The 12,406-nt window shown below is 45.6% G+C and overlaps 1 protein-coding gene across 1 annotated transcript in view; it reads right to left on the minus strand.

The window, feature by feature from the left end:
• Positions 1 to 12,406, minus strand: part of GLE1 (GLE1 RNA export mediator) — a 46,639-nt gene that overhangs the window by 17,531 nt on the left and 16,702 nt on the right. Inside the window, exons 8-11 of the mRNA XM_077478698.1 lie at positions 9,270 to 9,382; positions 5,578 to 5,647; positions 3,744 to 3,883; positions 3,414 to 3,604 (exon numbers count right to left, since the gene is read on the minus strand). Of these exons, the coding sequence (XP_077334824.1) occupies positions 3,414 to 3,604; positions 3,744 to 3,883; positions 5,578 to 5,647; positions 9,270 to 9,382 (514 nt within the window). The remainder of the gene's footprint in view (positions 1 to 3,413; positions 3,605 to 3,743; positions 3,884 to 5,577; positions 5,648 to 9,269; positions 9,383 to 12,406) is intronic.

The raw sequence follows: 12,406 nt of genomic DNA on the forward strand, positions 1-12,406 counted from the left end.
TTTACACCCTTGCACCCGCACACCACCTCCACCAAGGCAATGAACGTTTCAAGGACCGCCGACAAAGCGTCCAAAAGGCACTGCACTTTCCAGGCGAGCAATGCCAGCTTCTGACGCCATGCTGACCCACCCTGTCTGCCACTCTTGGGGATATAGGACACGGTGCTCAATCCCACCCTCCTAGCAGACCGAGGGGCCCCACCGCAGGACTCACCACCCCGACCGAGTGCTGCTCTGTGCCGTCGCTGATCGAGGTGTCCTGTGTCAGCTCACAAGTGTCCAGGAGTAAAAACCGTGCTGTTCTGAGGCACAGGAACCAGCGCTGGGGAGAAAAACTGTGCTGAGGCTACAAGAAAATGGCCACCGGCCGTTCATGTATAGTGAAAAAAACACTAGGAAAATGGCAGACGACCAAGCTGCTCACAGAGACTACACAGAAAATGGCGGCGGTCAGCGCTATGGTGGAACCACACGCAGAGCCCACAGACACCAGCACAGGACACAGCCAAGGGTCAGAGCCCCCCGGCCCAGGTACATACACTGCACCACAGCCCAGCCATGCAGCATTCCCTGCGGGGGGGGACGGGACGGGACACAGGGACAGGGAGAAGAGGGACCCCTAATCGACCTCCCAGGGAATGCCTAGCTGCTCTGTCCTGCCGAGGTAGGGAGAGCTATACTTACCGTCCGGATGAGCTGGAGGCATCCCATCACAGACCCACACCCGAGCAGTACAGGGTGGCTGCTGGCCACGGCACACTGTGACAAATGTGACAAAGACATCCATAGTCCAGTCATATGTGTGCCCTGGAGCATATGTAGCTCACCGGCGGCCCCTGGAGCCTGAGGGGCATGTTCTGGTCGACCCAGCGTGTAGCCAGGGCCTGCACACGCTCGATGGCCAGGCTGGGGAGACTACAAGGATCTATATTATGCAGCCTGTCACCCAGCCGGCTGTTGATAAAAGATCACAGGATCAATATCTTGTGCAAAAGGCAAAATCCAGAAAAAAAAATCCCCAGGACCGATGGTCCAGGCAGGGAGCCTAGGTCCTTCTCCTTCACTAGGTAGAAAAAAAAAAAAAACTGAGCTGCAGGAAGCAGGCTGAGGGGGGTTATAGCCAAAGGGACCACCCCCTGGGCAGACCTGTACAGTTCTGTTGTAGGTCACATGTATTACATGTTCTGCCTAGTCCTCTCCTGAAGGTGGCGTAATAACCCTATGGTCAAGATTTAATGGAGCTGTGTCAGTCAATGAACAAAAGAGAAAACATTTTCACGGAAGGGAGTTTATCAAGACTCGTGCCCACTCATTAAAATTAGAAAAGTGGTTTACCCTTAAACTACATAGAGGGTTCTTCACTGTAAGAGCAGTAACGATGTGGAATTCCCTTCCACAGGCGGGGGGCATCAATAGTTTCAAGAAACTATTAGATAAGCACCTGAGCGACTGCAACATACAGGGATAGACAATGTAATACGGACATATAAATCACACACATAGGTGGGACTTGACCGACTTGTGTCTTTTTTTAAACATCACCTACTATGTAATAAATCAGACTCTCTGTACTGCTTTTTACCCCATTAGCTGGGCAACTTGAGAGCCAATGAGTGGCTGATAAGTATCAAAATTCTAGAGCCCAGCCTTATTCAGGGCTTTGATGCTGTATAACCTCAGTACCGGGGGGGGGAGGCCTTAGTTTAATTCAGTGGTTCTCAACCTGGGGGAGTCGAATGATGATTCGCCAGGGGTCCTGAATCCTGAGCTGTTCCTGAAGCCCGCACTGCTCTCCCAGTCTTTTTGCAGCCGCCCAGCAGGGCTGTCCCTGGAACCTGTGACCGCCCAGTAGGGCTGATCCTTAAGCTCATGGCTGCCCACTTGGCCTCTTCGCAGTCAACCATTCTGTTCATGGCATGGCTGGGGAGCAGAGATTAGAGGTCAGCTGACTGGTGAGGCATGTTAAGTGGAAGGGGCTGGAGGAGAACCTATATAGATTTCGGCATAGGTATCACTGCTACAAGGACATCACAAAGTCGCAGCCACAGACAAGCTAGAGACACAGTGAGTAACACTACCTGTGACTATAGTTGCCACTACAGTCCTCAGATCAGCAGAGGACCTTGATCAGCCAGCTTAGGTGCTCTTGATCAGAACTCCCCCCAGCACTGCCACTCATCCCATTCCTCCCAATCGTTAGCACAGTGCATGAGGTATTTTGGGTAAAGCTACCATAGTAAAAAGTCTAAGTATTTAAATTAAGGGAATACAGTGCCTTGAAAAAGTATTCATACCCCTTGAAATTTTCCACATTTTGTCATGTTATAACCAAAAACAAATGTTTTTTTATTGGGATTTTATGCGATAGACCAACAAAAAAAAGTGGGACATGATTGTGAAGTGGAAGGAAAATGATATATGGTTTTCAAAACTTTCTACAAATATATGAAAAGGGCCTCAAGAAAAATGATAGCCAGTACATAAGGAAGGAAGGAAGGAAGGAAGGAAGGAAGGAAAGAAGGAAAGAAGGAAAGAAGGAAGGAAAGAAGGAAAGAAGGAAAGAAAGAAAGGAAGGAAGGAAGGAAGGAAGGAAGGAAGGAAGGAAGGAAGGAAGGAAGGAAGGAAGGAAGGAAGGAAGGAAGGAAAGAAGGAAAGAAAGAAAGTATATATAAAAAAATTTTTTTTTTTCTTACCATGACATAGCAGAATACATTTTGGCTAGCCTGACACAGCAGAATGACATTTATGAAAAAAAAAAATGTTTTTATGTAGTAAAAAACCTCAGTGGTGATCAAATACCACCAATAGAAAGCTCCATTTGTGTGAAAAGAATAATTTAATTTTTTTTTAAATTGCATACAGTGTTGCATGACAACGCAATTGCCAGTTAAAAGTAGTACAGTGCTGAACAGCAAATAATGGTCTAGTCATGAAGGAGTTAAAACCTTCTAAAGTTCAAGTGGTTAATTGAACTGTTAGAAGCCAATTGGATACCATGCACAGCGGCATAAGATTTGGCACTCCAGTTTTAGTAAATACTATCCATGTGTTTATCTAAGCATCCTTTAGGAGCAGTGGTCTCCAAACTGTAGCTCGGGGGCCAGATACAGCCCTTTGCTTTGATCTGGCCCTTGGGCCATAGTTCCCACCCACTGACCCCAACAATGGGGCACAGTTCCCACCCACTGACCCCAACAACGGGGCATTGCTTACTCCAACTGATGCTGGGACATTTTCTACTCCTGATGAGCAGTTTGGCCCCCTAAAAAGTCTGAAGTGAACTGACCCTTTGTTTAGAAGGTTTGGAGACTTTTTAGTGTAAGCATTCTTAAGCTGCTTCTCTCATTCCTAGCAGATAACAGCCGTCTTGTGCAAAGATATCTTGTGTATTAGAATTTTGCATTAATGCTTACCTTTGGTAGTCTATAACAGGAACACCTTTTTTATATGCTGGGTAAAAAGGCACAGAATAAGGGCACTTCTTATACAGGTGAGCGAGGAAGAGCTCGCCGACCTGGGGGTGCCTCTCCCATATACCGGAAACCACCATTGCTAAAGGAAAAGCAGATTCGTGATGGGAAGCTACCTCTTGTTCCGCTTGAGTCTGTGGACAATAAACAAAAGGCACATCTATAAAAAAGGTCTGGAAACCCAAAACTACAATAGGAGTTTCTGAAAAATACTCAGGGATACAATAAAAGAGGTTGTGGGATACAAGCTCTAATGTCTAACAGAAAACTTACCACAAACCTCTCAGCCAGCTTGTAATTCACAAAGTCCGAAGCCAGAGCATGTATAGAGAGAGACACAGACTTCTCAAGGGTTCTAACTTCTCCTCCCGTCAGAAGGGTGTTCAGTTTTTTAAAAACCTCCTGCACATTAGCTGTGGAAGGAAAAAAAACACAAGACAGACAATACTTAAAGAGCAACATTTAAGTGGAAAAAAATAAATAAAAAATTCCAGTTTAATACAAAATGAAAGGCGAAACATTGTGTATAGATTTTAAAAAATAAATAAAAAATTCCCGTTTTTATAAGTGATCACATTCCCTCTATTCTCAGCTGCATAAGGAGCTAGAGGAGGAAAAACAGCAGCGCAATGATCTTCCCAGTGAATGGCTGTACGGGGTGTGTCAGCACAGGTCTGAACATTGGAGGAGAGCAGTTCGAGTTCTCTCCACAACCAAAAAACTGACCACGCTGTGCACTCAAGCCTTGTGTGGGACTTGCAGGAATTTCACACAAAGGAAGCAATACAAAAAACAGGAGACTTTTTCATACAAATATAATGATACAGAAAGCACATATCAGGACTATGAACTGCTGGGTTTAAAGAGGGACTGCAGTCTGCTCACATAATTTGTAATACAAACCATCTGCGCTTCTCTCCAACCACTTTGCATATTATTTTATATATACACTGCGATTCTGTACTAGCCAAATATGCTGCAGAAATCTCCCTCCACCAAGTCTGGCTGCAACCATTTTAACTGTGGGCAGCTGAAGCTGCTGCCTGTTCACTTGCTGGACTGAAGGTCTGCTTTAAGTGTTCTTTAAATGAAAGTGCCTAGCAATGGAAAAGATATTAACTTGTCTCTCCAGCAGCCTGCGTCTCCTATCCTATCCCCGTTTAGCACTACACCCAGTCTTCTCAGCACTCAACAGCTCTGGGAGTGTTGGATGCCAACGTGCCCGAATGGGCATGGTCTTTCCATCATGTGTAAAGCAAAAAGTAGTAGCCTTCAACTCCAACATCCATACAAATATCTTTCTTGCACAGGAGTAAATAAAATGCTTACATGTTTTGGCAAGTAGCCTAGTTCACAGCCTCTTTCCATCGTGGCCTCTAGGCCACAACAGGACAATATGGCAGGAAGGAGGCTACGGCACTGAAAGAGTGGGAGGTAGGGAACATGGGCTGCTAGAGAAGGAAAAAAAAAAAATTGGATTTTAGTAGTCGCTGTAAAATCCTTTTCTTGGAGTTCATGGAGGGGCACACAAAGTCTTGAACTAGAGTTATACTGCTGCCTACAGAAAGAGTGAACGCCACAGATAAAACAAAAAACACTGTAGGCCACGGGCCTCCAAACTTTCTAAGCAAAAGGCCAGTTTACTGTCCTTCAGGCTTTTGGCAGGACAGATTATGATCAGTGGAATCAAGCAATGCCCCATCATTGGCACCAGCGGGAGGAATGATGCCCCATCATTGGCACCAGCAGGAGGAATGGTGCCCCATCATTGGCACCAGCAGGAGAGACCAGGTGACTTTCAGTACACGTGTACCACTGCCTGTTCAACAAAAGCTGGCCCAAGGACTGGCTTCTATCAAACAGTCTTCCTGGAAAACCAGCATTTAATCAGCCCTTGTAGATTAGTGTATTCTGGTGAGGGATCAAACCCTAAGGTAGAATACAATAGTAGAGCAGAGGGATCCCCACATCACACATTGTTGTATTGAGAAGAGGATAAAAACAAAAACAAACATTCAAACAGCTTTAGTTTGCTTCCCTCCCCAAACACTAAAAAGGAAAAATAGGCAACACACTAAAACATTTGGGCATATTCACTTTAACTCACTTAGATCTGAAGAAATCTGACCGACTGGAAGTAAGACAGCCTTTTGCAGCTCAAACCTGGTCTTCTTGTCCTGCCAAAAGGATAATAGATGTACAGAAGGTGGTATCATGTATATGCTTCGTCAAAAAAAGATAACAAATACATTAAGGTTTTGGTAAAATACGACGTGTATAAACACTGGTAAAAGGGAAGGATTGCTTTAACCACTTTAGCCCCGGAAGATTTGGCTGCTCAATGATCAGGCCATTTTTTGCGATACGGCACTGCGTCGCTAGGGATGCACCGAATGGGTTTTTTGGTGCCGAAACCGATACCGAAAATGAAAAATACACTAGGCCGAAAACCGAAACCGATACCGAAACAGCACCGATACCGAAAATGACTGTTTTCAAAAAATATTTTTATACAGGAGGTGGTCAGAGGCTGGCGACACGGTACAGGAGGTGGTCAGAGGCTGGCGACCTGATAAAAGAGATAAGTGCGGTCAGAGGCTGGCGACCTGATAAAAGAGATAAGTGCGGTCAGAGGCTGGCGACCTGATAAAAGAGATAAGTGCGGTCAGAGGCTGGCGACCTGATAAAAGAGATAAGTGCGGTCAGAGGCTGGCGACCTGATAAAAGAGATAAGTGCGGTCAGAGGCTGGCGACCTGATAAAAGAGATAAGTGCGGCCAGTGTTGCCCCCTGTGATGCAGCCAGTGTGTGTGTTGCCCCCTGTGATGCAGCCAGTGTGTGTGTTGCCCCCTGTGATGCAGCCAGTGTGTGTGTTGCCCCCTGTGATGCAGCCAGTGTGTGTGTTGCCCCCTGTGATGCAGCCAGTGTGTGTGTTGCCCCCTGTGATGCAGCCAGTGTGTGTGTTGCCCCCTGTGATGCAGCCAGTGTGTGTGTTGCCCCCTGTGATGCAGCCAGTGTGTGTGTTGCCCCCTGTGATGCAGCCAGTGTGTGTGTTGCCCCCTGTGATGCAGCCAGTGTGTGTGTTGCCCCCTGTGATGCAGCCAGTGTGTGTGTTGCCCCCTGTGATGCAGCCAGTGTGTGTGTTGCCCCCTGTGATGCAGCCAGTGTGTGTGTTGCCCCCTGTGATGCAGCCAGTGTGTGTTGCCCCCTGTGATGCAGCCAGTGTGTGTTGCCCCCTGTGATGCAGCCAGTGTGTGTTGCCCCCTGTGATGCAGACAGTGTGTGTTGCCCCCTGTGATGCAGACAGCGACGCCCCTCTGCAGTGAAGAGAGCCGTCTGGTTGAATAGAGCGCCGGGAACATCACAGCTTTCATTTCAATAGCTGTGTGTTCCCCGTCGCGCGCCGTCACACAGCCCCTCCCCCTTGTCCAGGCACTTTGATAGACAGATCACCCGTCCAATCTGGACGGGTGATCTGTCTATCAAAGTTCCCCGGACAAGGGGGAGGGGCCGTGTGTGAAGGCGCGCGACGGGGAACACACAGCTATTGAAATGAAAGCTGTGATGTTCCCGGCGCTCTATGCAACCAGACGGCTCTCTTCACTGCAGAGGGGCATCGCTGTCTGCATCAGTCCTGCGCTATTCACCCCCATCATGGGAGGCACCAGGGGCGGGGCGGAGTTCCGCCCAGGCCCCGCCCCATTTTCGGCTCAATTATCGGCCGTTTTTTTCCTTTCGGCAAATTGCCGAGAAGGGCATTTTCGGCCGATATGTTTCGGCGGCCGAAATTTCGGTGCATCCCTATGCGTCGCTTTAACTGACAATTGCGTGGTCGTGCGACGCCGTACCCAAAAAAAATTGACATTCTTTCCCCCCCCCCCCAACAAATAGAGCTTTCTCTTGGTGGCATTTGATCACCTCTGCGGTTTTATTTTTTGCACTATAAAACAAAAGAGCGTCAAGTTTGGGGGAAAAAAAAAAAAAAACACAATATCTTTTTGCTATAACAAATACCCCAATTTGGGGGAAAAAATAAAAAAATAAAAAAAACAAAACACAAATTTTTTCCTCAGTTTAGGCCAATATCTGTCTCCTCTCCCCTGATAGAACTGGGATCTGTGTGTGTTCTCGCTCTGTCACGAGCGATCGCAGGTGCCAGGTGGTCATCACGCCCGCCGGGCGATCCCATCGGCTCAAGCAGCAAGCCACAGACTTGCCCCTTAGTGGTCAAAAGGCGAAGCGACGCAAGGTAATGTTTCGCCCAGGGGAGCCAACCTGCCGCAGTACAACTGCTGCAGCTGGTCAGGAAGGGGTTAAAATGCAAGGCAGTATACTGCTAAAATAAAGATCACTAAAAATGTGTGTGCGTGTATAAATACACAGTCACAGACCATTCACAAAAGTGAGACCATTCACAAAAGTGATTACACCCCTCACATTTTTGTAAATATATGTTATTATATCTTTTCATTTGACAACACTGAAGCAATGACACTTTGCTACAATGTAAAGTAGTGAGTGTACAGCTTGTATAACAGTGTAAATTTTCTGTCCACTCAAAATAACTCACACAGCCATTAATGTCTAAACCAGGGGTGCCCATCCTTTTAAAGAGCGAGGGCCACTTAAGCGACTTGGTAACCAGTCGCGGGCCACAATGAGTGGAGTGGGCAGATGACAGGTCCATGTCCACCCTGCATATGCAGAACAGACACGGACATGGCTCGCTCTACTCCATGGGCCTTCCAATCTGATCTGCCATGATGGAATGGGACAGATCCCCCCCCCCCCCTTTTTTTTTTTTGTGGACTGGATTGGAGGTAGGTGGGTGTATACGGTCACAAGTCTGTTTACATCTGTGGCTCAATAGAGGTGAATAGAGGGTCCGATTGGGTCGAACCGATCATGCCAAAGGCGCGCTGTGGTTTACCTGCACTGCAAGTGCAGTGCAGTACACCTGTGGCCCTCCTGCGGGTTAGCTGTACTTTACCTTAGACTTCTATTATATCCTGCAGGTGTGGTGCACTCTGAAAGCACACCACACCTGCAAGTAATAAAAGAAGTCTATGGCTCAGTGCAGGTAACCCACAGGTGTTCTGCGCTGCACCTAGATCAGTTTAAAAGCAGCCCAGTAACCACTGCAGAAGAGATATGCCCATATATACACTGTGATTTTAGTAATAAACTTACCTTTAATAAGACTTCCATTCAGGTATCGCCGGCTGTTGCTGTTTGAGGCAGAGTGCATTTGGTATCAGTCCACCTGTGACAGGAGGCGGCACTATACAGGAAGCATCGGTTTATGCAGCTCTGTAGCCACTTACTTTCTCTACTGCCGGCTTCATTAACATCACTGATGCTCTGGGATGAGGGGTTGGCAACCCACAATCTGGGCTTGCCAACCCGCCATACCAGAGCAGGAGGTCGCAGGCCACATCAGAGGGCACCGCGGGCCACTGGTTGGTCATGCCTGGTCTAAATCGTTGGCAACAATTGTGGAGTACAAGTAAAAGTTTTGCGAGATACAATAGATATAGAACTAGATGGACTTGTGTCTTTTTTCAACCTATGTAACTACTGTATGTATTTTTGCTAAAGTTTTAGAATATTCTAGTTTCTCCTGCTGGTGATCCACTTTAGAATTCTACAGAGATTAAGCTAGCATGACAAACGCCATATTTCTTGTGCAAACTGTAAATCTTAAGACGGCATTTAAATAATTGGACACAATTTATCTCTCTCCTCTAGCCATCTTAAATCAGTTTATTGATAAAATAATAAAAAACAAAAAATGGAGTACCTTAGCATCTTTGCTGGTTAACAAGGCGCTGATGGCATTCAGACACTGATCACATCTGTTTAGCAGCTCCTTGTACTGCTCCATTATATTCTTATCAGATGTACTCTGAAGTCCTAAGAAGAGAAAGTTACACTTAAAAAAATAAATAAAAAAAATAACTTTAATATCATTTTAACAAATAACAAAAACAAACATACTTACCTGCTCTGTGCAGTGGTTTTGCACAGAGAAGCCCTGATCATCCTCTTCTCAGGTCCCCCGCCGGTGCTGCTGGCTCCTCCCCCTTGACCAATGCCCCCCATCATTAGCAAGCCACTTGCTATAGGGGACACTGGTGCATGCTTGCTCCTGAGCCACGTGCTACAAGTCCATAAGACACACAGAGCTGCGACTCAGCCCTGCCCCTCTACGCTCTTCTCAGTGGCTGTGATTGACATCAGTGTGTCTCAGCCAATAAGAGGGAGTGCCAGAATAGCCAAGGCTCCCATAAACATTCCTGGATCGAGATGGGGCTCAGGTGAGGTTCAGGGGGGAGCTGCACAAGTTTTTTTTATCTTTGTGCAGAGAATGCATGAAGGTAAAAAAATATTCAGCCTTTACAACAACCATTTTAAAGTGTAGGTTCAACTCACTTTTTTTTTAATGTAATAATGTTTATACCCAAAAAATAAATAAAAAAATAAATAAAAAAACAAAAAAACCCACACATTTTTACAGTGTCCTCCTTTTTTGACTGCCATAAAAGCAATATGTACAGAAATAATTGGCATTCCCTTTAACCACTTAAGGACCAGCCTTGTTTTGAAATTTAGGCGTTTACATGGTTTAAAACAGTTTTTTTTTTTTGCTAGAAAATTACTTAGAACCCCCAAACACCCTAGAGAATAAAGTGGTGGTCATTGCAATACTTATTTTCACACCGTATTTGCACAGCGATCTTACAAACACACTTTTTTTTTGGAAAAAATTCATTTTTTTTTAAATAAAAAAATAAGATAGTAGTAAATGTAGTGCAAATTTTTGTTATATTGTGAAAGATAATGTTACGCCGAGTAACTAGATACCAAACATGTCACACTTCAAAATTGTGCCCGCTCGTGGAATGGCGTCAAACTTTCACCCTCAAAAATCTCCATAGGCAACATTTAAAAAATTCTATAGGTTGCATGTTGTGCGTTACAGAGGAGGTCTAGGGCTAGAATTATTGCTCTCGCTCTACCGATCACGGCGATACCTCACATCTGTGGTTTGACCACTGTTTTCATAGGCAGGTGCTACTCACGTATGCGTTCGCTTCTGCGCACGAGCTCGTCGGTACGTCACGCTTTAAAAAACGTTTTTATTTTCTTAATTTATTTTACTCTTATTTTTTCACTGTTTAAAATAAATAAATAAATTGGGTCACTTTTATTCCCATTACAAGGAATGTAAAAATCCCTTGTAATAAAATATAAAAATAAAAAAAAAAGTATGACAGGTCCTCTTAAATATAAGATCTGGGGGGTCAAAAAATCCTCAGATCTCATTATTTGGACTAAAAAAAAAAAAAAATAAAAAAAAAAAAAATGAATAATTGTCATTTGAAAAAATGACAACAGAAAAATGTTCCTTTAACCACTTCCCGACCAGCGCACGACGATGTACGTCGACAGAATGGCACGGGCAGGCATATTGGCGTACAGGTACGTCCAATATTCAATGCCGCCCTGCCGTCGGGAGCGCGCCGCCGCCGGCGCGCTCCCACGCTGGTCGGGACCCCGTGAGTCTGGTCGCAGGACCCGCGGACTCGATCGCCGCGGGCATCCCCGCGATCGTCTCACGGAGCCGCCGAATGGAGGAAATGCCCAGTAAACAGCATTTCTCCATTCTGCCTAGCAACTAGTGACGCTGATCTCTGCTCCATGTGATTGGAGCAGAGATCAGTGTTCACTAAATGAAAGCCCAACCCCCCCACAGTTAGTAACACACCCCTAGGAACATTTAACCCCTACACTGCCACCCCCTGGTTAACCCCTTCACTGCCAGTGTCATTTAGACAGGAATCACTGCATTTATATAGCAGTGATTACTGTATAAATGACAATGGTCCCAAAAATGTGTCAAAAATGTCCGATGGGTCCCCCACAATGTCGCAGTCCCAATAAAAATCGCTGATCGCCGCCATTACTAGTAAAAAAAAAAAAAATAATAAAAATGCTATAAAACTATCCCTATTTCGTAAACGCTATAACTTTTTCGCAAACCAATCAATAATCGCTTATTGCGATTTTTTTTACCAAAAATATGTAGAAGAGTACGTATCGGCCTAAACTGAGGGAAAAAAAAATGTTTTTTTTATATATTTTTGGGGGATATTTATTATAACAAAAAGTAAAAAATAATGTGTTTTTTTCAAAATTGTCGCTCTATTTTTGTTTATAGCACAAAAAATAAAAACCGCAGGGGTGATCAAATACCACCAAAAGAAAGCTCTATTTGTGGGGAAAAAAAAAGGACGTCAATTTTGTTTGGGAGCCAAGTCGCACGACCACGCAATTGTCAGTTAAAGCGACGCAGTGCCAAATCGCAAAAAGTGGTCTGGTCTTTGACCAGCAAATTGGTCCGGTCTGAAAGTGGTTAAGAGGTATGGGTGGAAGTGATTTTTTGACGTCACTTTCGCCCTCCTAGGGTATGGAGACGGGTGGGGGCCATCTTAGTCTCACTTGTCTCCAGACCCAGGACATGAAAGGACCTGATCGCCTCCGGTAAGCGGCGGAGGGTGCGGGAAAGCGGTGGGTGGCATCTCTCCCGCCGATAATGGTGATCTCACGGCGCATCCACCGGAGACCACCATTATCGTAAAGAGGACCGGCTCCTATAAAGATGGATAGCTCGGTTGTGGCAGCAGCTGCTGCCGTTACCGAGATATCCCTCTATCCCTCTTCAAAGTGTTGACGTATATGTATAGGAGTCGGTCGGTAAGTGGTTAAAGCGATACTAGAAAGGAAAAAAAAAAAAAAAAAAAAAAAAAAAAAAAAAGGGTGTTAGGAGCAGTAGTGCATGCTCACTCCCGAGCCTTGCTCTGTTATCCTTAAGAAACACAGAGCTTTTACCTTCATATCGGGGGGTGAAGAGCTTATCGGCAAGCTCTAACACTG

This window comes from Lithobates pipiens, unplaced genomic scaffold, assembly GCF_037356315.1.
Source record: "Lithobates pipiens isolate NorthernLeopardFrog02 unplaced genomic scaffold, aLitPip1_a1.2 Scaffold_1, whole genome shotgun sequence".
NCBI lineage: Eukaryota > Metazoa > Chordata > Amphibia > Anura > Ranidae > Lithobates > Lithobates pipiens.